At 44.9% G+C, this 25659-nt stretch overlaps 2 protein-coding genes across 2 annotated transcripts; both read left to right on the top strand.

The window, feature by feature from the left end:
* The first annotated feature begins 1962 nt into the window (after positions 1-1962).
* On the top strand, positions 1963-13061 carry HPSE (heparanase). The gene is made up of 12 exons (XM_015625830.3): positions 1963-2400; positions 3864-4009; positions 5021-5146; positions 5506-5679; positions 6127-6298; positions 6816-6863; positions 8240-8333; positions 8952-9058; positions 9560-9674; positions 11344-11462; positions 11596-11742; positions 12461-13061. The coding sequence occupies exons 1-12, from the start codon at positions 2054-2056 to the stop codon at positions 12618-12620; spliced, it is 1755 nt and encodes a 584-aa protein (XP_015481316.1). The 5' UTR covers positions 1963-2053; the 3' UTR covers positions 12621-13061.
* A 4378-nt stretch (positions 13062-17439) lies between these two features.
* COQ2 (coenzyme Q2, polyprenyltransferase) lies at positions 17440-25437 on the top strand. The gene is made up of 7 exons (XM_015625770.1): positions 17440-17680; positions 17769-17935; positions 20330-20451; positions 20706-20791; positions 21683-21816; positions 22277-22465; positions 24909-25437. Exons 1-7 carry the CDS (start codon positions 17449-17451, stop codon positions 25062-25064), a joined length of 1086 nt encoding a protein of 361 aa, XP_015481256.1. The 5' UTR covers positions 17440-17448; the 3' UTR covers positions 25065-25437.
* Positions 25438-25659: the final 222 nt, after the last annotated feature.

Below are 25659 nucleotides of genomic sequence, written 5' to 3'. Positions count from 1 at the left end.
GCAAGGCATTGTTTTCCAGCTACAAGGTTTCATAAGCTGCTAAAAACACATGTGCCAGGCTTTACATACACACATCTGTACACAGCAACTGATCCCAAAACAGCCTTGACCACTTGAAATACACACCTTGTGCCTTTGCTGTGAGAAATACAGCACAGTGGCAAGTGACCCAAAGTGCCTCTTCTCAAAGAAGAACATGGAGGAAATGAAGGCAGCAGGAGGGAATTCCAACAGAAAAAACACTGTGCACAGGCTGCATCTGGCCTGACAGCTCCTGACCCTTTCTGCACTTGTAGTAACAACCTTAGCTAGGTTTGCAGCAATGATTTTTCACACAGTGAACTACATTCTTACATCCTTAGTTTACCCATGAGGCTGGGTAGTTTGTTTGGTGCACCAGTCCTCTGCTGATAGATGAGTTATTCCTTTGGCAGACAGTCACTCCAGCCCTTCCTGGGGCGTAGGCATATAATTGGTGCTGCACCCCCAAAATGGGAAGCATTACTCTGACTAAGATACTGAGACAGTCAGAAGTGTCACTGATGTTTCCTTTTCAGCAGGGCTGTGGATGTGCTGATCAAAAACAGAGTTAATTTCGTCAAGTTCTTCTAGTTCCGGTGGAGAGTTACTTAATAGTACAAAAATGTAGAGCAAGCAAGAACAGAAAGGGCCAGGCAGGCGAGCACTTGAGCCACAGATTAATGCCCCAACTTTGGTGCCTGTGAAAAGCACTGCACCTGAATAAAGTGACAGATTCTCAGCCTGTTTCAGCTGACAGCTGTTTTCAAAACAAACTTCCTAAGAAACGCAGATACTTCAGGTTGAACTGGTGCAGGTGGGAAATAAAGGGTGGTGTTAAATGTAGTTGTTTAAAAACTCTGCAAACGTTTCAGTAGTGTGCACAGAAACTTAGAAACATTCTTGCAGTCCAGGAAGCAAAGTGTATTCTGGGCTGCGCCACAGGGAGAGTGGGCAGTAGGTTGAGGGAGGTGACTGTCGCCCTCTATTCCAGACTCCATCTATGGTACTACATCCAGCCTTGGGCCCCCTAAAACAAGAAGAATGTGGACCTGTTAGGAGGCCACAAAGGTGATCAGAAGGCTGGATCAACTCTCCTTTGAAGAGAGGCTGAGAGAGCTGGGGTTGTTCAGCCTGGAGAGGAGAAGGCTCCAGGGTGACCTTAGAGCACCTTCCAGCACCTGAAGGGATGACAAGACAGCTGGAGAAGGACTTTTTACAGGGGCATGGAGTGGTAGGACAAGAGAGGAATGGCTCTAAGCTGAAGGAGGGTTGGTTTAGACTGGGTGTTAGGAAGAAATTCTTTACTGTGAGGGTGGTGAGGCACTGGCACAGGTTGCCCAGGGAAGCTATGGACTCCTCATTCCTGGAAGTGTTCAAGGCCAGGCTGGATGGGGCTTTGAGCAACCTGGTCAAGTGGGAGGCGTCCCTGCCCATGGTGTAGGGTTTGGAACAACCAACAGCCCAACAACCCCATTCCATGGACTAAGCCATACCTGCTCCATGGCAGCAGCTGGCTCTTCCCAGACAGGCCTCCCCATCAAGACCAGCTGCTGCCAAAGGAGTTTCGGTAGAAACTGGACTCTGCAGGGAGCACCTGGGGGGTGGACCCAGAGCCTGCCTGAATTTTTTTTGTAACAGTAATTCCAAGTTTCATGCCTCTGCAATTAGGACATACACTTGTTCCAACAGTATGGACTGTTGCAACAGTCAGGTTTCAGCCTGACAAGGCTGTGTGCCTGCTGGGACTCAGTTTCCCGCAGTGGAGGCCACAGACGGGGTGCCAGGCTGACATCCCAGCCCTGGAGGGGCAGCGTTCAGTCTGTAGCTATTTTTCCAGCCCACTGAACTGGGTTGTTCACGGAAATGCCCAGGGCCGCTCGGGCAGGGCGGGATTCTGCAGGAGGCGGCTGTAAGGCTGCGAAGGTGTGAGCAAGAAAGGAACCAGCTGGAAACACAGGTTCATTTTGCAATGGTTGAGGCGTTTGGGTAATGCCGGGTTTCGGGTGCCTTGCCGCTGGTTTGAGGCACGAAGATGCTGTTGAAGCCCTTCCAGAGGGTGGGGAAGGTTCTGCTCATGTCCGCGCGGCTCTTCCCGGCGGGAGCGGAGCGCTGCAGCCCCGGGCCCGCCCTCGGCGGGGGTGGTGCCGGCGGCGGCGGAGCGGCGGCCCGGGAGCGGAGGATGCTGCTGCCGCTGCTGCTGCTGCCGCCGCTGCTGCCGCCTCTCCTGCTGCTGCTGCCGGCTCTGGCCGACGGGCAGCGGGCGGCGGTGCTGCGGCTGGGGCTCCGGGGCAGCCCCCGCAGGGAGGTGAGCCCGGCTTTCCTCTCCCTCACCCTGGATGCCAGCCTCGCCCGGAACCCGCGCTATGTCGCCTTGCTCAGGTGAGCCGCCTCTCGCACTGGGCAAAGGATAAAGGGTCTTGTGGGAGGCGCTGAGCTGCGGAGCGAGCTGGGGGGAACGGGGAGTCCCCCAGCCCTGGAATTGGGGTCGGAGAGAGGCTGCTGGATCCCCTCTGCTTCGGGGTTCACTAATTCCGTCTTCCCAGGGCAGAAGGCGGTACCTTCCACAGGTGCGAGCCGCCCCGGCCCGTTCGTGCTCGGGGAAGGAGCGGCTGGCCTGGGTGGATGCAGGGAAAAGTCAACTCGGGGATAGGGAGCCTGGGAGAGGAGCTGCTTTGACAGCAGAAAAAAAAAAAAGGAGAAGGAAATGGAGGGAATTGCGGTTGTCTGCCCTCGAGAAATGGAGGCTTCAGGGTGTCCTTACCTCCGCAAATACCAGAAAAGAGGTTTGTAGAGAGGTGTGGGACAGTCTCTTCCAGCTAACCAGTGGCTGGACGACAGGAAACTGCCTCAAGTTGCACCAGACGGGCTTTAGGCTGGCTATTAAGAAAAATTCCTTTACTGACAGGGTAGTTATGCAATGGGGCAGGCTGCGCAGGGAAGCAGATGGTGAGATCACCACCCATGAAAGTGTTCAAAAAAATGTGTGGATCCTCTAATCCTGCTTTCCCACCACTTGCACGTTTTTCCCCTCATTGGGCTGGTGAGAAAGGTGCCACCAGCTTTACTGGGAAGTGCTCAGGTCTCCAACATACAGCCCCAGCTGCACACCTTGGGGTTCAGCCTGAGGCCAGCCCTGCCACCACTAGGAGTAGGAAATACTTGGTGGCCTCTAATCTGCTGTTTGTCACCACGGAGCAGATAGTGCCTAATATGCCCAGTGCCCTCCAATGACTTGTGGTTTCCCCTAGAGAAGGCTGGCTCTTGGTGCTGCTCATCCTGTGTGGGATGTGAGCAAGTCACAGAATTATGTTCTTTTGTACACTTGCTTTGATAAAGTTAACACCTATCTCAGCAGGGACTCCTAATCCTCCTTGGGTACAAAGGCAATTGCTTTGGCTGTTGTCAATGGAAGTTGGGGCTGATGATGTAAAGTCAGTTTTGCATCCAGCTTCTCAAAGGACATTTATGTTGGCGTTGCATAAACAAAACCAAAAAATCTAGGGGCAGAAGATGTTTAGGATGAAAAAAACAAAGACTATTTTATTGACATTTTGCCTTACTTTGCCCCCAGATTTTGCTTCCTGCCCATGATCATGTTCCCTCAGCCATGTTCTCCCTTCTCTCCACTACATCATCTCCTGGCTCACTTGGCCATCAGTGACCTTCTTGCACTGTGCAGAGGGCTGGGATGCAGATCTCAGCAAGCCATCAGGAATTCCCTGAGGCTACTGGGTAGTTCCAGGTCACCTACTGCAGCATATTCCTCAAAGTGCTTGCCATGCTTACCCTCTACACAGACTATAAACACAGTAGTTTTCTGTTTCTTGGTATTCCCTCCTCAGCAATTCCAAACTGCGTGCCCTGGCAACGGCCCTGTCCCCAGGTTTCCTGAGGTTTGGTGGCACTGAGACAGATTTTCTTATCTTTGATCCCTACAAGGATTCCACTTCAGAAGAAAAGACCCTCTGGGAACTTCAGACAAAGCAAGGTAAAGTGGGAATCAATGTGTTAGTCTTTAAACTGTCCTAGCTTTTGGAGGGTCTTTGATGTAGGATGAGGATGCTGCAAGGGCAGAGCAGCAGCACTGGAGGCCCTCCACAGGGTCAATATTGTTATCATCCATGGAGAGGAGATCTGTGGACTTTCAGCATGGTTTGTGGGAAGAGCTGTGCCAGCTGTGGGAAAGTGAGAAAAGATGTAGGGGAACGTATATTCTCCCTTCCATCTGCTGAGACTCCCCCTTTGCTGCCCTCTGCTCCATGCAGCAATCTTGGGAGCCCCCCCCACTACCTGGGAGGTGGTCAAGTTCAGCTCAGAAGCCATGGCTTCATCATGAAAATTAAGGAACAGATGGAAGAAATAACCTAAGGAAAATAGTGTTCAATCTCTCTCCCAAAGCCAGAGAGCTGGGCTGGGGGTACAGCCTTGCCCTCCTGCTGCTTTGACAGGACAAGTGCAAACCTGCTGGACCCCTGTAAAGTGCTTGACAGGGTGTTTTCTCTTTGAACTTAGCAAAAGTGCATAGCCTCTTCAAGAGGTGCTTGAGATGAAAAGAATCCTGTATATTCCTGTGGCACATAGCACAATTGTGAAATCCTACATTACCGTACGACTTGCAGTGCTCAGTTTTGAAGTCAGATACTTTTCCTCTCATAGCACTTTGCTAAATAGCCACTTCCTGAGACTCTGGCTAATTCCTTCCTCTCTGATTATGGTTTGTTCCTGGTTTGCATGCCAAGAAAAAACATGATCTTTGAAGTCTTATGGTTCCTGTCAGTGAGCCATGCAGGGAAATCAGCACTTTCCCCTGCACAAGATGCATTGCCTTGTTCCTGCCCCCAGCAAGGTGGGTTGTAATCCCTGCCACACCACTGCATGGCAGGTTGGCTTATCTGCTCCTCAGGCATGGCAGCCTATGCTTTGTCAGCTCACTGGAACAAGGGTTTGATGGCTGTGGAAGTGAGGAGTTAATTCCTATTGACCTTCTTCTGCCCTACAGAGGCTTGTGGCTTGAGGCCTGCATTTGCTGCTGTTGAGAAGGTAATGCTGGCCCAATGGCCCAGCCAGGAGAAGCTGATTCTTGCTGAAGAGAACCGGAAAAAGCACAAAAACACCACCATTACAAGTAAGACTTAAACAGGGGAATGCAGTTCTCTGCCCCATGATAAAAGTACCATAGGTTGTTAGGAGCTGGAACCACTGAAAAAGAAACATTTCACCCACTTAGAAAAATATTCAGAGAACTCTTTTTCAACAGACTGCCACCTCACGTTTAATGGTATTCAGCTGCAGAGGCTGGGAGGTTCTCAAAGCTTGTAAGATGTTGTGTATTGAGGCCTGACCTCTTCTGCCTAGCTGGGAAAGTTTGGCACATCTGCAACACCAGGCTAAATACACACAGGCAGTAAAGATAGCTGCTTGGCCAGAGCTCAACTAGCACGCTCTAACCTTGAGACAAACACTCCTCCTTTCTCCTCTGTGCAGAAAATACATTGGATATTCTCTACAACTTTGCAAACTGCTCAGGGTTTCACCTGATCTTTGGACTCAATGCCTTGCTGCGGAAAGGTGGCTTGCAGTGGGACAGCACGAATGCCCAGTCACTGCTGGACTACTGTGCTTCCCAGAGGTACAACATCTCCTGGGAGCTTGGGAATGGTAAGTGCTTGTTGGCCAGACCAGCCATCACCTAGAAAAGTACCACCAGAGGGTATGGGCTGGTAACTTTGGATGTTTTGGATGATGGCACATAAAGGCAAGGTGATGTTTTATTAAGAGATAGTAATGTCTTATGCTGCAGAGGGATTTTACAAGGAGACACAATGAATGAGCAAATTGAGATGATTCTGCTGCTGCTCCTACCAGGGCTTTGAGATGAGTTGAATGATGCCCCACAAGGTGCAGGTTGTCACCTGTGGCTGGGACAGAGTGCTGGAGAGCACCACAATATCCCCTGAGCTTTTTGCTTTCTTGCTCACCTTCAAACCCACACCATGGCAGATCAGGTGAAGCCTTAGGGGACTGGTGCTCCCCACGTGGATGGAGCTGACCCATTTTGTGCCCCAGAAATAGAGCGGGGTGTTGATGTGCATGTGTCTTCCCCAGAGCCCAACAGCTTCCGGAAGAAATCTGGCATCCACATTGATGGGTTCCAGCTGGGGCAAGATTTCATTCACTTACGCCAACTGCTGAATAACTATGCCCTCTACCAGCACGCCAAGCTCTACGGCCCTGATGTTGGGCAGCCCCAAAAGCACACGCAGAGACTGCTGAGAAGGTAGGTGTGTGAGGTTCCAGAAGCACTCCCTGGGGTGGGGCAGGTGTGGAGAATTATGGCTTGTCTGTCCCTAGATGCAGGAGTCATGAAGAGGCTCCAAGGCAGGGGCTGAACAATTTATTTTCCCTTGACTGACGACAACTAAAATCCTACCTGCATGCTTGAGTTCAAGGCCTGAATTCTCAGCCAGGTGAAACTCAGCTGCTGGCAGTACATAAGTGGTCCACATGTTTTTTCATTAAGCACTGGCTCTGGGGTTGTGCTAACAAGGGCTTTTAGCCTGAAAAACACCCATGTGTTACACAAAGATCAATTCATCCAGCAACCTGCTGAGGCAGCCGGGCTGCCCAAAGCCTGCTTAAAAGCCATGGCAAGCCTGGTCCCCATGCATCCACCATCAATACTGCCAGCTGTGGGGAAAGGGGAGGGCTGTGCATGGCACTGCACTGGTGGGAGGGCCATGACCCATCACTGGTACTGCTAATGCCCTGCTCTCTACCATTGCCTCTGGTTGCAGCTTCCTGAAATCAGGCGGGAAGGTGATCGACTCTGTCACATGGCACCAGTAAGTACCACTTGGGTACCACTGTCACTCCAATTACTGCCTCATTTTCTTTAAAAAGTGTCAATTTGAACAAATTATCAATCTCAACAGGAAAGAGGGAGATGAAATGCCCCTTTTGACAGTTTCTCGGGGGCCTCTCCACAAATTTCTCTGTTCAGAATAAGAGATGAATTGAGGGAGCACATTACAGAAATGCTGAAGCCTCCAAAGAGTCTACTTGGTGCAGAGACCCAAAAGCAGTGCTGGGGGGTTGTCACGTAAGCACAGCAGCAGGGTATGCAACATGTGCAAGATGGTAATATTTTTTGCTCTATTTATGTCTAGTTGATAAAAAGGAAAATCCCAGCAGGTCTGTCTGACCCTTGTCCATGGAGAAATGCCAGCAGCCCCTCCTGCTCCCTTGAATTTGTTCTCTGAGTCATTTAAGGTTCTGTGTGGGGAACTCACCCTCAGATATCACACACAGTGCAAACAGCACTGGTACCTGGCCCTTTGCTCCTGTGACTTTGATTTGTAGGTTGAAAATGCTCAAGGGGCAGTGGGATAAACTGGTCCCAGAGCCATGAACTCCACATGTTTGAAAGTAATTTCCATATGAAGGCAGTTTTCTTTCCTGAGTCAAAAGCAGGACATTGACATGCAGCAGTCAGACAACAGCGAGAAAAGATGCACATGCCTATTTCATATATATGTGTATACATAAATCACTTATTGATGTATTTTGAGCTGCTAGAAAGAAATGAAACGTGTCCTTTCCCTTTCCTGGGCTGTTCTTTACTAATTTAGAATTATCAGGTTTTAGCTGCTTGTGGCTGGAAGGCTTCTGCTATTTTTGGTAGGACTGAGTGATGGCAGGATGAAATGCAAAAAACCACAGGGCTCCCAATTTATTTGGACAAATCAGACTTAAAGGCTCTTCTGCTCATGGTGGAAAGCAACCTTCATGCCATAGGGATGCCCACATCCCAGCTCCCTCCAAGTGGCCAAAATATTCCAGCAGATGGACAGATCTGTGATCTGATATTTTTAATATATAAATGATAGAGTAAAGCAAGTAATCATATGAAATTGTTGCACTTCTCAACAAGAGAAGCTGGTTCTTGGTGATGTTTTCCTTATTCTAAATGAGTAGATGCAAACAAACCTATTATTTCTGCTGGTGGAAATTTCTGTGATATCCCACTTCCATCAAAGTAATATATCTGAAAGTCCCTTAAATACAAGTGACAGACATTTGGGAAAAAATTAAAAAGCAGTGGACAGAAAAATCTTGTTGTGGATAAATGTACCAATCAACTGAATACTTTCAGTGGTGTTTTGTACCACTGGTGGTATTCTTACCTAATTTTGGCTATGTTTTTTTCCCCCATTTTTAGTTACTATGTGAATGGACGGAGTGCAACAAGGGGGGATTTCTTGAGCCCTGAAGTGCTGGATACCTTTGCCACAGCTATATATGAAGTCCTGGAGGTGCCTTTTCCTATTCAATCATTCCCATGTTCAGCTTCCAGGGGGTTAGCAGAGAATCCAAAATAAAGCACCATTTCTTACTAGCTATAAAGAGGGGTACTCAAGGCTTGAGTTCTGCTGACATTGTATATGTAAAAAAAACAAAATTAAAATTAATGGTACTAACAATAAATGAGCTCCAACAGTTTGCCATGCAGCAAACATGGTGCCAGGTGCATCACACACCAACAACATTCTCATTTATTGATATAGTAATTACGCAGGAATGTAATTTATGGTTATCCCATTCCCCCAGTGCATTTATTTTGTATTTTGAGATACTGAGAACACTATAACTCAGAATACTCAGTACTACTCAAGACAAGAATAATTATGGGACCTGGATATTAGTGATATTTGCCCTGTTTTACATAGGTAGCAAATTTTTTTCATGGGGGGATGCAAATCTGTTTTTAGTGCTTTTGATCCAAATTTCTGTGACATCCTATCTCAGGGTGTTATCTCTTAAATGAAAACATCCTTTAGCTTTTGGCTAAAGCACAGAATTTTGATTATTTCAGTAGCCAAAAAATTAACTGTTACTTCTTCTTTTTTCTTCCCTAATGCCACACTGGCCAGATTGTGGGTCGGACTGTGCCAGACAAGAAGGTGTGGCTGGGAGAGACAAGCTCTGCCTATGGAGGAGGAGCTCCCAGATTGTCTAACACTTACGTTGCTGGCTTTATGTAAGTACTGTGTCCCAGGTGTAGGGAAATTACTTATTTTTCCAGCTGAATGGGGCTACCCCACAGGATGAACATGGCTTCCTGGGGAGTGTGGGCAGTTTTTTTCCATCCTATAAGACATGATGACTTTATATCAAGGCCTGGTGGCCCAGCAAGTCAAAGTCTGATAATGACAGGCAACTTTGTTGCTGGTGTGATGATTTCTCACAGCCTTCAGACCACTGGCCAGTTCAGGAGAATCTGCTGCCACTCCTTGTTTCCACCACCAACAGACAGGGGAATGGAGCAACTGCTCCCACCAACCTGGACTTTAAGAGGCAGTCTGAAATGATTTTTTAATGTAATTAATGCAAGACTTGAAGTTAGTTGTGCGCTTTTAAGGAAATCAGCATCACACGGTAATATTTGCTTCCCTGCTTCCTGAGCTGGTTGGAGAGGGGAAACAGGGTACAATTGGGTCAGCACTTTCATCAGTGTGACATTTGCCTCATCTTTTGGCAGGTGGTTGGACAAACTTGGGATTTCAGCCAGGCAGGGGATTGATGTGGTGATGAGACAGGTTTTCTATGGGGCAGGGACCTACCACCTGGTGGATGCCAACTTCGAGCCTTTGCCGGTATGTAAATAATATCCCCTGAATGCACCTCTGCACAGACAACACTGGGCATGGAGGGACAAGTCAGCTATTTTAACAACACCTTTTTTTGCTTGGATGGTCACAGGTATCCTTGCACCTAAAGTTATCTCGTGTTCCACTATGGGTTAATGCATTATTACATATATGTGTATGCACATCAGATATTTACTCCAACTGCAGGGGTGCAGCCAGTCTTCAGCACAGCAGAAACTGATCTGTGGGATATGATGCTCTGGTTTGTATGCAGCAATTTCTGGAGCTCACAAGGCTTTTCTGGATGGACTATTTTGGTTTGATTACTCCTCAGCTGAGTGATGAGTAGTTTATAAACAGAAGTGAAAAGAGATATTAAAATCACTTATATTCCATGTGAAAACCAGGCCAACATGAAGTCAAGACTCAAGCATTATAGGTCTTAAGCATATTCATCCTGCAGTGATGGCTGAAGGATAATTAAATTTAAATATACATATACATATAGTTTGATTTATTAGGAAATAACGTTTTGCTGTGATGAAACTTCATTATATGAACTCTACATTGTTCTTGCACATACAGCACATTTCTTTGTACTACTAGCACTTAGATTGGGGTGAGAGGACAGAATTTTCCCATTTAGCTTTCCTCTCATTTTTCTGCTTCCAAATGGTGATTTTCACAGGTGGTTATAGAGCCAGGCTGAAAGAAAACCCAGCACACCGGGATTTTCCATCCTACTTGCTCAGCTGCTTCCTATGCTAGAGGCTGCATCATGAGGCTTGTGGCTTTAGGCTTTTCATTCCCTCATTTAAAATAGATTTAATTTGTGTTGAAACCGTGTGCCTTGTTCCTCACCTACTGGCAGTACAGACTACTAACTAAGCCAATGATGCTTCAGAGGCAGGGAAATCCAAACCCAGGTGCATCAGCTGTAGTTAGCACAGAAATGGGGAAGCACAAATGTGTCAGAAGGCTGCACTTCCTTGCAGAGGGATTGAGCATGAAGGCTGATATGAAAAGTAATTTTCTGAGCTTGTGGTGAGTCAGAAGAAAAACACAACAGTTTTCCTCCTAAGAAAACCTCAAAAACAGATGAACTGGGAGAAGCTCTTTGAAAGTCTGGAAAGACCTGAAAAAATGAGTCTCTACTGGGAATCATCCTGCTCTGAGGCATCATCTTGGGGTATTAGAGGATGCATTTGTGACTCAGGTTCAGAAATCAATCCTGAGACCTGTTGAAAAGAAAAATGTTAAGGAAGGGGATTGAAGTTTAGGAGCTTCTTCCTGGTTTTGCATCTGTGCCTTAGGTATAAGCTTTCCTGCAGGAAGAACAGCTCACACCCCTGCATTCAGCCCCAAGGTTCTGTGCACCTGGCAGAAGAGCAATTCCAAAATGCAAACAATCTCTCCCTGAGAGAGCTCTGAGAGCTCCATGTGAAGGGGAAAATTACTCTTAGGTACCTTGTAAACACAGCTGCTCACAGTCAGGGTTTCCCTTTTTGCTATGGTGTTTTTGTGAATTTAAGTACATGTGGTGAAAAGCTTGGTAAAGCAAAAAGTTATGGGGGAAAACCCCTTGAAATGAGCTTCAAAATGAAGGTTAGATTAAGCACTGTGTGGAGCACCTGGCCTGTACACAAATGTTTCCATGTGTTTTTGTGCCTCCTAGGACTACTGGCTCTCACTGCTCTACAAGAAGCTGGTGGGTACCAAGGTGCTGCAGGTCAGCCTGGCAGGAACCAACAAGAGGAAGCTCCGTGTCTACCTCCACTGCACGAGCAGTCTCAAGTAAGCCTCCAGAAAGGGCAAAATATCCCAGAAACTGAGCCTGTGGCCGGCCCTGGGCCAACAAATGCCATTTGGGATAGTGCAAGGTCAAACATTCTTCTGATCCCCACCATCACCTTTTCTTGCCTTGCAGCCCGAAGTACAGAGAAGGGGATGTGACGCTGTTTGCTTTAAACCTCTACAATGTTACCCAACATTTGGAGCTACCGGATTACCTCTCTAGCAAGCACGTGGATCAGTACCTCTTACTGCCTCATGGCAAAGAGAATATTCTTTCCAGGTAAGATGCAATTCCTCCAGTCCCTGAGGAAAAGACTGTGAGTAGGCTTAGATGGTCTTTAAAACCTCACCTTATCCAATTTGCAAGCAGAAAGAAGAGGTTACCATTCAGTCATCTGGGGTTTTTTCAGCAAGATCTGACTTAAATCAGGTCTCCTAAACTCAGGCTGCTGAAAGCTGTCTAAGTTATGCAGACATTTACTTGATGTTAATTTGGAAATTTTTCCTAGCAGGCTTCAGTGTTCTTGACCAGCTGCTGAAGTCCTGGTTTGTTGGGTTGTGGGTTTTTTTTGCATAAACACAGGTATATTGCTTTCCCAAGTGCTGTCTCCTGATTTACAGCAATGTGCTCAGGCTTCATATGTTGGTGGGGTCTTTTTGTTGTCATTGTTAATGCATCCACAGGGAAAGGATCTGCTCTGTGCACATAAAAGAATATTAATATTTTTAGGAGAAAAAGCAATAAAAAATTGTACTTTTCAAAGCCTGTTTAGCTGTTGACCTCACTGGAAGAGAAAGAAATGTGCTTTTTAATGTGCTTGTGCTATCACTCTGAAGGGTCCTTGCAGTGGGAGTGCTGCAGATGTCTGTACATGTGTTTACACACACATTCAAGGGAAGTTTAGTTTGGCTTTGGGCTGAGTTAATGTTTATACTCAGGCTCAGAGCAGTCTGGAAAACAGAGCACAGCTGCCCAGACAGTCTCTGTCCCTTTCCAGGTCCATTGAGCTGAATGGCCATGTACTACGGATGCTGGATGATGAAACACTGCCCGAGCTTATGGAAAAGCCCCTTCGTCCCGGCAGTCTACTTGGCCTTCCAGCCTTCTCCTACGGCTTTTATGTTATCAAAAATGCCAAAGCTATTGCTTGCATTTAAGTGGTCAACACACACACTCAGGATAAATGTAAAGCATTTGGCTAGCAGGAAATTCTAATCCTAGAAATTCACATTTCTGCCACAGGATTTAATTCTTCTAAGGGCTGCAAATGTTGCAGCAGTAGTACCACTGTGAGCTGGGGAAGACATAAGGTTTCCACTGGGTAACTGGTACATGAAAGATCCCAGGAGAATTATCCAGGTAGAAAAAGACCAGGCAGGGGCTGGTTTTACTCTTGATCCAGCCTGTCACTGTGCTTGAGCATGGAACTCCTCTCCACAGCATGCAGGGAGCTTCTCACACTGCCTGGAGCCCTGCCAGCCCATGCACTGCAGCCTCCTCTCTCCTTCTTGTTTCTGCAAGCGCAGCTCCTAAAGCAGTTTCTTCAAAAGCTTGCCTTCAGAAAGGATGAGCAGAGTTTTTATTTGAGCTGTACAGCTGTGACTTCCCACCACGTGGGGAAGCCTGAGAAGTGGTTGTGGTTGCTGAGGGTATTTTGGGGTGGGAAATGTAGACACGCAAAGCAAACCAAGGTCAGGGTGCTTGCAGGGGCAAAGGCCTTGCAGAGAAACCAGATCGTCCATCAGATTTAGGGAAATGACACACATTTTTCTCAAGCTATGGGTCTTCAGTCACAAGATGGAGCTGTGGCTCTGTGCTTTCCAAAGGCGAGTTGGCACAGGAAATACAGGCTGTTTCTGTAGGGTGGTCTACCTCTGCCATCACACACTTCACCCCTGCAAGGAAAGGAGAGGAGCCCACCAGGCCCTGGTAATAGCCCTCTGTGCTCAGGGGGCTGCACAGTGAGCGCTTGTGACTCCTGAACCTGTACCACCCTGCAGGCAGCTCAGCTGGAAAAGACTTCCTTGAATCTATGCACAGGTAAAGCTCTCTGTGTCATACTCCCTAAGGCACTCAGGTCTCTTCCATCCTTGGGGAAATGGGATAGGAAAGAGGCTGAGGAAACCACTCATCCCTCAACCAACAGAAGGACATCAGTGGCCTTGGATCATCCTGGGGACAAAACTGCCCAGCTGACATCCTTCTTACTGGGAAAACAGTTATGTAGGACAGAAATCTGTGTTGGTGGTAGCTTTTCTCCCCAGCTGTGCCTTCCCCCTGTTGCAGTTGGCTGTACCAACAATAGCTCCCTGTGGCACACAGGCTGCTGGTCCCCAGGGTAACAAAAACCCTCGGACAGTAGCTGTGGCCTCCTGCATACATTTATTTGCATCTGCTTTTCTTGAAGGTATGTAACCCACACCACTCTCAATGCCTTATGATATATTTATGAGCACAGCAGGGAAGAACAACCCCACACTACTGTACTTCCCTTTTTAAGCTTTAAAAAGATGCTACCAGCTACATGGGTTTTAATGCAGGGCAGGGAAACTTTTTTTAATGAGAGGACTTTCAAAACTGATGTGCTTTTGTAGCTGTGATGAAAACCAGCACACTAAAAAGGTTATACTTGATTTCAGTGTATCAAAGGTGTGTGCATCCCCAGAGCAGGTGCATTCTGTGAAGGGTTATGTATCAGGGGACAACATAGATCAGAATGAGAGAGGCTGAGTTTGTTTACATTGTCCAAGTTCCATAGAGAGTGTAAGATGGAAAATCTTACATACAGTCAACATAAAGCAAATAATATATTATTATTATTATAAAAATGTAAGTTAAAACTAAAATATCAATGTGATTATTTGCCTGGTAGCTTCTTTTTAGAACTTTTCTAAAAATTTTGTTTATTCCAATGCTTGTGAGTTTTGTATTTGAAGATTTTAATTAAAGTGATTTATATCAACTTTTGGCAATCTTCATTTTTTTTAAGACTCCTTTTTGACATGCTGATACCAGGACACTCCCTACTTTTCTTTTGGTCATAACAGTTTTTTGGTTATCAACAAGAATACCCAAGTACACAGAAATGGAAGAAATCCTTTGCAGGTTGGTGTGTTTCAGTTGTGTTTGCCCAACCAATTCAGAGGCCCTCCACCCACTGTGACTCAGACCTGATAAATGTGATGGTGGCTGGCACACAGGAACGATCAGGAGGGGCCCAGGGATGTTTGCACATGCAAATGACAGCTGCTGCCAACCATGTCTCATTCTCTGAGCTCTATTCTTTGTGGTGGGGTGGGGAGGTTTGACTTACGGCTCAGTAACCACCTTTCTCTTTACAAAGTGTTGCACAGTTAGCTCTATACAAACAGAGCCAGAGGGACATTAGTGCAGGGAACAGGAAAGATGCTGGATCCCAGCACTCCAAGGAAGCTATGGTCTGAAACACAGATGAGCATCACCCTCATAGGACCAATGCTTGCCCCAGCCTTATCTCTGGGGCTTTTATTCCTCTGAGAATGCTGTAAATCTTGAGGAATTTAATATATGTGTGTACACTTATTTGAGAACAGGGAGAATCATATGTCACACTCATTCTAATTCACTTTTGCCCTTTTGACTCTGGAGGTCAGATTACTCACACTGGATTTGCTGTAAATCAGTTCCTGGAAGGTGGAGTAAATTGCATCACACTTTGGTACAGGGGATCATTTGGTGTGTGTGAAAATAAGGAAACTGAAAACCTCCTTAGAGTCAGGGACATTTTGAGCATCCACTCAGATTTGAGTCAAACAAGACAGCTGGGCTTTATTAGACTGAAATGAGCTATTCCCTAGATTATCTTTCAGTGAAGGGCTGAGTCACTTTATTATGAATATAAATACAGTGGTAGTGACTGCAAAAATTTACAGTTTTACTTTGTAAAAGTTTCCTTTTCTGCTCTACTTTCATGAGCTCCTTAAAAATTTTCTGCAGACGGTCCAGGGTTTCCTTGCCACATCACACATAAAAAAACCCCGAAGCAGTGTCTGTAGAGGAACATCCACCTGGTGACAATCAGAGCATCCATGTTCCTATGGACATGGCAGGCAGAGAGGCTGTGGGGATTCATTGCCAAGACCCACTATTCAAACACGCCTCAGGTACTTGTCTGTATCTGAATAAAGCCCATGATGACCTTATCAATGTGAAATGGAGTCTAGATAATTAGTTACTCCTCATCAGAGTTGAGCAACTCTTTCCTTTATGGTCCTGTGCAAATGGTTTTACTGCTGTACTCCAGCAGTACTGAAGTACTGCTCATTAAAACAACAAATGGCAAAACATTAGTCACTTCTCCACTACATTAACATTTCACTTCCTTCTGCTAGTCAGCATCTCGGGAAATTGAAGTTCAAAATGGTTTCCATTGTTTTCTACCAGTGTGCGTCGTTCAAGCTGAAGGAAGTGCGTAATGCAAAAAAAAATAAAATTTATACTCTACAGGGACAGCGAATTCCCCAAAGTATCTTTCAGCAGCCGATCTGGGGACATTTTGACACAGGAACTATGCCATGCGAAGCAAAGGTTTTATGGCTCTGTCCTCTGCTCTCTGGTTTGTGCAATAACTCCTAAGTTGGTGTTATGACCCTGAAGGTTCTGAAGGTGAGGTAACTGAGGTGGTTCTTAATAGGTACCTTGGGGTGGATAAGGGCGAAATGACACTTGAATGACCAGTGTCAGCAGATTTAATTTAGAATGATGGAAAGGAAATATGCAGCCGTTTTGGTTATTATCTATAGAAATATCACAGTAGAAAAGCATAAAGATATAATTTAAGAAAAAATATGATGAAAAGAAAGAGGACAGGATAGTTCAGAGAAAAGATAAGAAAGGAATGAGAATGTGTCTTTACAAAGAAACCGTGAGTCTCCCTTTAGGAAAAGCTAGATACTGATAGGTGAAAGCAGCAATGGGAGTAACCATAAACTTCAGAAGAATGTTACTAATTGACACAGACTTGCTTATCAGTGTTAAATCCCTGGACCTAGAGATACAAAGGTGGGGGGAGGGGAGGTGTTGTGCATATTAGACTGAGTTACGTTCTAGGTGATTAGGGCAGCCTGTACCTCTCAAGTAGCTCAGTCAATGAGGAAAGGAAGAGGGTCATGAGGCGGGGAAAATAGGATTAAAAGGAAGCTCTGCTCTCCAACAACTTGACAGACTCCAGGGGAATGCCCCATGGCCTCTCCCTTTATTCGAATAAAGTTAGAGGACGTCTCTGCCTCCTTTGGACATAAACCTCTGCTGCTGTGAATTTTTCTGCACAGATAACACCTGTGGACCCAGCAACAAGACTTGATTGATACACTGAATTTTCATGTGTGATGATCACGATCTTGATCCTTCAGGGGTGGGGAAAGCCCCTGAAACATGGGTTAATACACTATCGGGTTCAGGTGGGAATGCCCAGGTGCCTCCCCTCTAGCTAAGCGAAGGTGGGTTTGTTGTGGCCATCTGCGCTGCTCTTATGCAGGCCTGAGGTTCCCAACACACACCACAAGCCCTCTCCTCCTTCCCTGCGGCTCGGGGAGTGCAAACCCGCCCCAGCCAAGCGCCCGCTACTTTTGCATCTCGCTGATTGTTGGAGTCATTAAGCCTCGGCATTTCAGTCCCTCACACAGTGGGAGAACTGCGTGAGCGAGAAGAGATACAAAGGCCACATGGGAAATCTCATATATATATAGATATAGAAATATATGTATATATGTGTATATGTGTATATATATATATATATATATACACACACACACACACACACACATATACATATATAAATATATATAACCTGCAGTGAGGAAAGGTCTGGGAGATGACACGTATGTGTCAGGAACACCCCGGCGCGGGGCGCCTGAGGGCGCGGCGCATGCGCAGCGCTGCATGACCCCCCCCCCCCCCCCCCCCCCCCCCCCCCCCCAATCCTGCCGGTAGCGGGGCGGCGCCAAGATGGCGGCGGTGCTGCTGGCGCGGCTGTGCCGGGACATCCCCAGGTTCCGGGGCATGCCCGGGCTCCGCGCCACCCGCCTGCCCCTCGCTGCTGCCGCTGCCCCGCCGCTGCTGCTCCGCCGCCCCGCCGCGCCTCTGGGGCCGCGCAGCTTCTCGGCGGCCGAGCTGGTGCGCGCCGCGCCGGCCCCGCTGCAGCCCTACCTGCGGCTCATGCGGCTGCACCAGCCCGCCGGTGAGCGCGGCGGGGAGGATCGAGGCCCCGGCCCACCCTGGCCTCCCGTTCCCCGCTGATCCCGCCCGCGGGTTTTGTGTCCCCGCAGGGACGTGGCTGCTGTACCTGCCGTGTACCTGGAGCATCGGGCTGGCGGCAGAGCCCGGCTGCCTCCCGGACTGGCGCCTGCTGTCCCTGTTCGGCGTGGGAGCCGTGCTCATGCGAGGGGCCGGCTGCACCATCAATGACATGTGGGACCGCGACTATGACAGACAGGTAGAGAACCATGGGGCAAGGCTGCTTATACGAGCGGGCAGTGGCAGGACAAGGGGACATGCTACAAACCGAAAGAGTAGGTTTAGATTAGATATTAGGAAGAAATACTTCACTCTGAGGATGGCGAAGCGTTGGAACAAGTTGCCCCGAGAAGTTTTAGGTGGCCCATCCCTGGAAGTGTTCAAGGCCAAGTTGGATGGGGTTGTGAGTAACCTGGTCTAGTGAAAAGTGCCCTGCCCACAGTATGAGGGTTGGAGCAGGGTGATCTTTTAAGGTCCCATTCCAACCCAAGCCCTTCTGTGATTCAGTGAACCAAGCAGATGCCCACTTATCTCCATCATCACAAAATCAACAGAATTTTTAGAGTTGGAAGGGACCTCGAGAGATGATCTTGTTCAACTCTCTTGCCAAGGCCAACTCATCTAGAGCAGGTTACACAAGAACACATCAAGGTGAGTTTGGAATGTCTCCAGGGAGGAAGACTCCTCTTAACCGATGCTGTTTTTTCTCAGCCGAGCACCAAGGATCCTGAAGGCACTGAAGTACATGAACATCACCAGTGATTCCTTGCTGAGTGCAGACTCTGGATTCAGGAATTCCTTCATGTTTCTGTCTGAGATACATGCAATTAATTTGTCTACATTTCCTCCAAAAACACTGTATTTCATACAACATTTCTCTGTCCAGGACTGTAATAAGTCTTCTAGAATACTCATTGCCGTGTAAGATAGAATACATGCTTTTGTCAGCTGTTGACAGTACTTGAACAAGTTTATTTCCCAACCTTGTTTTGCATAACAGAACAAGCCAAATAACACTTTTTTGCTCCACTTGCTAGTTACAATCTATCCAAGAACAACTTTTTTTTTTTTCCCCCCTTAATTTTAGGAGCACTGTTTCCTTGTATTGTTGTATTGTTTATTTTGGGTGTTCAGAGTATCATGCCCAACCCTCAGCTAATCCCTCTCCACTATGTGATATTTTTCCTTCATCATCTCCCATTTGTTCAGAAGAGGCAAATAAGCAAAAGGCAGTGCCCAGTGTCAGTTCTGAAACATGCACAGGTGCAGGCTTGGAGGGGAACATCCTTGTGATATGTCACTGTTTGCTCCTCCTGTCTTTTGTTCCTATATTACTCCTGTAGTTTTGGGGGTTGGGTTTTAGCCCTGGAAGACACAGAATAATGGGGCAATCCAGTATGTGAAGTTCTTAGTATGGCACTTGTATTTGTGCTGTGGGAAGGCAGGAGTCAGGATTCGGTTTATGGCAGCTTTGGATGGTTTAGGGTTTGGAAGGTATTAACTATATATGCTAAACAGATTTTATGTGGGGGTGTGATAAGTGAGAGGGAATTTCAGTATAATGATTTAATTTATGCATTATGTGATGTGGTCAGATGGAAAGTTTTGAAAATTGCCTGCACAGCTTTTTCTGGGGTACCTTAAAATGTTGCCTTCAACACTTGAGCTAGAGGCCAGGCCAACAGGAGGATGTTGGCTGGTGTAGGTGATGGTGGTTTGGGGTTTAGATTTTGTATAACTGATTAATTGGGTCATGTTTTTGTAAGTTGAAACATCCCATGTCTGGTTGCACTATGCAGTGGAATTGGTCACAGGTATGTTAAGTGCATGATTAAACTCCAAAAGCAGTATTTGGTGTTAACATAACATAATGTCAGGGGGAGAACAAGCTAAAAGAGTTTATTTGGATTCACATTATTCAAGCATAGGCAAAATACTTTTTATGTACATAATATTCTATAAAAAGTTGGCTTTTGAACCTCTTTGAATAGACTTGACACCATTTTCACAAAGATACACAATTTCATGGAATTCTTAGGGTTGAAATGCATCTCTGGAGATCATCCAGTCCAACCCCTGCCAAGGCAGGGCCACCTGGAGCAGGTGACACAGGGACACATCCAGCTGGGGTTTAGAATGTCTCCAGGGAGGGAGACTTTACAGCTTCCCTGGGAAGCCTGTTCCAGTGCTCTGCCACTCTCAGTGTAGAGAAGTTATTCCTCATGTTGAGGTGAAATTCAGTCACTTGGAGTTTTTTTTTGCATTGGTTACCTTTGGCAAGTAACTCACCATTCATTTATTTTAACTTTTTTTTCTGATAGTTGTTTCTTTCTTCAGTTTACCTTGTATGATTTCTTGTTCCAGACACAGTTTCTAAACTCCATTGTATCCCAGCTGGGATTAAATTAATTGTCTTTTCACAGGTATTAACTCCACATCAGTGGGACTGGATTCTGAATATGCCATTAGAGAGAAACAAAAATAAACAGAATTAGGGCCCTTCCATTTCTCTTCAGAAAATAGGAAACAAACATTGTAAATTGCCCATCAATTAGAGATGTACCTGGTGGTAATATTATCTCCATTTTTTTAGGTTGCAAGGACAGCAAGCCGACCCCTGGCAGCTGGAGATATCTCCACTTTTCAGTCCTTGGTTTTTCTTGGAGGACAGCTCAGCCTGGCGCTCTGTGTGCTTTTGTGTCTGAATTACTACAGGTAACGTATGAATTCTCTTTTGGTTTTTAAAGTCTGGCTCTGGGTCCTAAGTTAAGCACCGAGATTTTTAGAAGAAAAGGTGTTGGAGTCAGAGGGAGGAGGTTATTAGTCGTGGAATTGTAATTGAGAGGAAAAGAATTAGTTCAGTACTGTGCACCACTCCTGCAGTGCTGACTTTATCTACTTATCTACTTTATCTTTTATCTACTGATCTTTAGCCTAGCAAACAATAATCCCCTTGGTACTTTTTACAGTATCGTTCTGGGAGCAGCCTCTTTATCCCTTGTGATCACCTACCCTCTGATGAAGAGAATAACATACTGGCCACAGCTAGTTTTGGGTGAGACGGAATATTTTTTCTTTTTTTTTAATTTCAGCTGTTGTTTTTAGGGTGTTTTATAAATTAGTACTTGAGCTTTAGCAATCTGAATTTTTATAAGTTTACATCAAAATAGAAATACCTTACAGACAAAGCTCTGTTGTGCCACAAGCTTCCTAATTTATGACGGGCATCATTGTTTATGTGAGGCTTTATTTTTTTTTTATTTTGGTTAGAAATCAGTTCCTTGTTTTGATGGAGTGATAGAAGGAAGAAGAGTAGGGGAGAAATAAATGTTTGTCATTTGAGAATGAGCTATAGTTTTGGGGTTGTTTCAAAACCCTTCTTAAATACAGATTTGTCTGTACAGCATTTCAGTCTTCAGCTTCTAAAACAACTCCTGAACAGATACTGATGTTGCTTGTATTTTAGGTTGAGCTACTAAAACATATCTGTGCATATTGGTTCTCACATTCCAGCTATCCTCAGGGTTTTTTTTTACCAAAATTGTCATTTTCAGCCTAGAAGTACTGTAGTTGGCTGCTGTATATTGTTTTATGGCCAGTTATGCTGACATCTTTTGTTACACTGACATCTGAGCATTTTACCTTCAGACCTGTTGTTTGAGTATTCTGAAACAGTTGTGTGCAAATGTTTCCCTACACTAATGAAGTCAAATTCCAATTAGGGAAGAGCAGCATATGTATTTTTCCTTGTGTGTCCAGAGTATTTAATGTCAAATTATTTATATTTATTACCTGCCTGAAAATAAGTGGTAGAAAAATAGAGATGTTGGTATTATACAAAAAGCTGCTGATATGATACACTCTCAAATAAATCGTATTTAATTGCTCATGGCATTCTTGTAACTTCTTCTTTTTTTTTTTTTTTAAATTCTCTTAATGTTTTTAGGACTTACGTTTAATTGGGGAGCCCTTCTTGGCTGGTCTGCCATCAAAGGGTCGTGTGAGTGGTCTGTGTGTTTGCCCTTGTACTTTGCTGGAGTCATGTGGACAATGGTGTACGACACCATTTATGCACATCAGGTAGGGTAACAGTGAGACAGTTAAACAGTGAGACATTCCAGATTAAACACACAACTTTGTGAGTTTCATTTACAAATTAGTTGTTGAACAGCACAGCTAACCCCTTGCAGTTCTTCACCCTCAGCTGAGCTGAAGCAACACCAAAGAAGTTCCAGCCCTTCGATGTTTTATTGCTGTTTGTCAAGATTTTACAAATCAGGTGGAAAGATGGAAGTACAATGCCCATTGTCCTCTTATGCGTCTTCATTGTGTAAATAACTTTGACGTTGGTATTAACTCTTGGCTGTTAAAGCAGATCTAAGACCAACCTTCTAGTTTAAATTTTAATGTGGGGACCTACAGCTGCCCTTTAATTGGGTTCCTAGTAAGAAGCATTGGAAATTTAAGCAAGTCCCTCATTTTTTTCTTATGAACTAGCATTTAATAATGGATTTGGTGGTAATTCATCCTTTTGTTCCAGGATAAGAAGGACGACATCATGATTGGTGTGAAGTCAACTGCATTGCAGTTCAAGGAGGACACGAAGCAGTGGCTCAGTGGCTTCAGCCTGGTCATGCTCCTGAGTTTGTGTGTGGCAGGGATGAATTGCAACCAAACCTTCCCGTATTACTCAGCTGTGGCTGCTGTAGGGGCTCACCTGGCACACCAGGTTTGATGGATTTATTTATACTTTTTTCATGTGGGAGTTCTTACTAAGAAGTCAAAGGGCTTTTCAACCCCCATCAATTAATGAGCTAGCCATGAAAATCAGATCGTGTAAAGAGAACTAAAGTCTTCTGACAATAAGCTTGGTCTTCTTAAGTGCCTTTTGCTTACCTTTTGGTTGAGGAGACCTTCAGTCCTGACCACAAACAGTGGAGCACTGAGTTTCAGTCTGTTTGTAACCAGCAGAAGTGCCACACGTTAAACTGTGATCTCAAGGAAAGGGTTTTCTCCTCACTGCCAGCAGCAGCTGCACCTCAATGTGCTGCAAAATACTGTGGTTTTGACTGCTCTTATTCAGCTCCTTCAGTGTCTGGCACACATAATAGATGCTAATGTAATAATTTTATGTTAATTGACAGTTCTAAATGGTTCTCTGTAGCAGAGAACAATCCAATTCAGTCTTGTAGTTGCAGATGTTTAGAAATTTTTATGACTAACAGAAAGAAATTAGCTCTTTCAGTAAAGGATGCAGATAGGATCTTCTTACCTTGTTCTTTCTGAACCTAACAACTGTGTTACACAGTTTTGTAGTAAGTGACAAGTCAGTCTATTAAAAAATTTATTAGCAGTCTTGATAGGTAAGTGATTGCAGAGGTTTGTATATTGCAAGGAGTAAAACCATTGGTAGTCTGAGCACTTAAATCTGTGGTAATATGGAACTTTTTATAAAGTATATTGGTCATATGTTGCATTTTAATGGGTGGAGCTTGTGCAGGTAATGGATATTAAATGTATCTCTGGGTAAGAGAATTCTTGTGGTGATGTAGTCTGGCACTCAGCCATTGTTTTCATAGTGACTGTGTTTGGAAATGTATGAGGGAAAGAATGCTACATCCACTGCATGATCATTTACAGTTTGAATTGTTAGAGAGCCTTTATGTTGTAGTTTTGGCATGAATGGAAACCACTTTTAAGGATCTTTATGAGTAAGGATGCAGACTCATGAGTGTAAGTGATGGAGAATTCACAATTGTGTGGACTGCCACAGTCACAAAAGCAGAACTGTTCTGTGTACCACAAAGTAGCTTCTTTTGGGGGGATTACTTTAGTATTAGTCCTGCTTAAACATTTTCATGCTTATCTTCTTATTCAAGATTTATGATTGTATTCTTAATTGAGTTTAGAAAGCTGAGTAAGATGCTTGAGGACCAGGATTTCCAAGATTTCCTTGATTCACTGAATTTTTGCCTGAGGCAGAGGAATTTGGGTCATGATGATGTCAAATTATATCCCTCTCAAGAAGCGTGCCAATAGAAAAATAACATCTTTTACTTTCTTTGTGTTTCTGAAAGAATAGCTTGGCTGCTGTTGAGTTTAATTTGTCAGTTCAGTGTTTCAAGTTCCCAGTGTCTGAGAAGAGGACAGGTTCTTAAGGGTGTGGATCACATCATATTTTAGAAGCTTGTGAAGAGTATTTTGATTATTTGACCAGGACCCAGCCCTGATTTCTCTCTACAACCACAAATGAAGCCGATTTCCTGGGGAAGGTTTCACTTCTTTCAGTCAAATACTTTGTTTAACTTTTTCAAAGACTGAAGTTTGGTTTGAAGTTTTAGGGGCTCCTTATCTGCTATTCCTTTCACTCACTTTGCTCAACATTCCCTCATGTTATCGTTCTCAAGACTTGCACCAAATGGGTTTTGGGAATATTTGTTCCTGCTAATAACAGCCTTGTGGGTCGTTTTGTTCAGTTTGGTTTTGTTTGGGATTTTTTTAACTTTTAGTTGTGACTCACAGCAGAGAGCTGCCATGCTGGGTAAGCCAAGCCTTGCTTCTGGCCACTGTTGCAGGTGTCCTGATTCAGAGAATTGCATGAACTTGGCTAAGAGCAACTGAACTGAAACCAGCCCTGTGTGGCAAGGCAGGGCTGGCACTTCCCTGTGCTTTCCAGTTACCCTGGTTCACTGCTGATTCACCAGTGCCTTGTTTCTATTGAAACATGGAATACCTTGCAGCAAAAATGGAAAAGTGCATGTTCTGCAGGGGCTCATTTTAATTTAAAGTTACATTGAAGAATTAGGTGGCAACCTACTGAGGAAAATCTTAGAGACTTATTTACATGCCCAGATATTTTTGCACTTTCAAATATCAAACCAGACACACCAGTAACTGGGTTGTTTATACAGTCTTCCATTGAGATGGTCTGGGAATCATGCTCATATAAGTTCCTTGATTTTTCTGCTGTATGTTGAAAAAATCTGTCAAACACAGATGCCAGTTATGCAAAAAAAAATTAAGCGCAGAGTATTCCTGTTTCTTGTGGAGGTAAGGGTAGACTTTAGAGCTTAAGGATAATTTTTTTAAACTTGCAGATCATATTGTGATGTGTCAGATATTTATGAGTCTGTAGAATAATAATCCTCTAATGTTATACTGTGCTTTTGCAGATTTACACTTTGGATATAGACAAGCCTGAAAACTGTTGGAAAACATTTGCTTCAAATCGTACTGTAGGAATTCTGCTCTTCATAGGGATTGTGCTTGGAAATCTGTGGAAACAAAAAGACTTAAAAAGTGTTGAAGACCCTTCAGAGAACAGATAGTTGAAATCACCATACTGATATTTTAGTCTAACTGAAGTGTAAGTATTGTAAGAAAGAAAACACTTTAAATATAAATATAGCTGCTTTATACTGTTCATTTATAAAAGCTGGTGAAAACATTCTTGTCTCTGAAATCATGCAATTGAGATAAATTACAACAGAAGTTTTGGTTATCTGGGAATAACTTCAGTCTGCATAGAAGCTCCAAAAAGTGAAGCTGCTCTGCTGGTCTTGTGTAAAAGCAGCAAACTTCTGTTAAGCTCTGGAGGCTGTGAAACCAAGATTTTATATGAAGCAGGTGTCTCTTAGTGACAGCACAGATAAAAATGCAAAATGATTTCTGGATGTAAATAAAATCTGGTTGTACATGTTTGATGGTCTGGTTTATTACAAAGGTAATCTTCAGTTTGAGTTGGAGGTTGGTGCATGGCAGAGTTGCAATAACTGTTTTTCTCCTGGGATGTCTAGGAGCAGTCAGGACTCCAAATGTGTGAGGTCTGCAATAAGGAGCCAATAAAGAAGTATTTAAGAAGATTTTCTGCTCTTGCTGTGATTGCTGCAGCAGGTGCTTTCCATGTGAAAAGTCTTCTGCAAA

This window comes from Parus major, chromosome 4 (genome assembly GCF_001522545.3).
Source record: "Parus major isolate Abel chromosome 4, Parus_major1.1, whole genome shotgun sequence".
In the NCBI taxonomy this organism is placed as follows: domain Eukaryota; kingdom Metazoa; phylum Chordata; class Aves; order Passeriformes; family Paridae; genus Parus; species Parus major.
The sequence above is the reverse complement of the archived record's forward strand: the minus strand, read 5'-3'. Positions and strand labels throughout refer to the sequence as shown.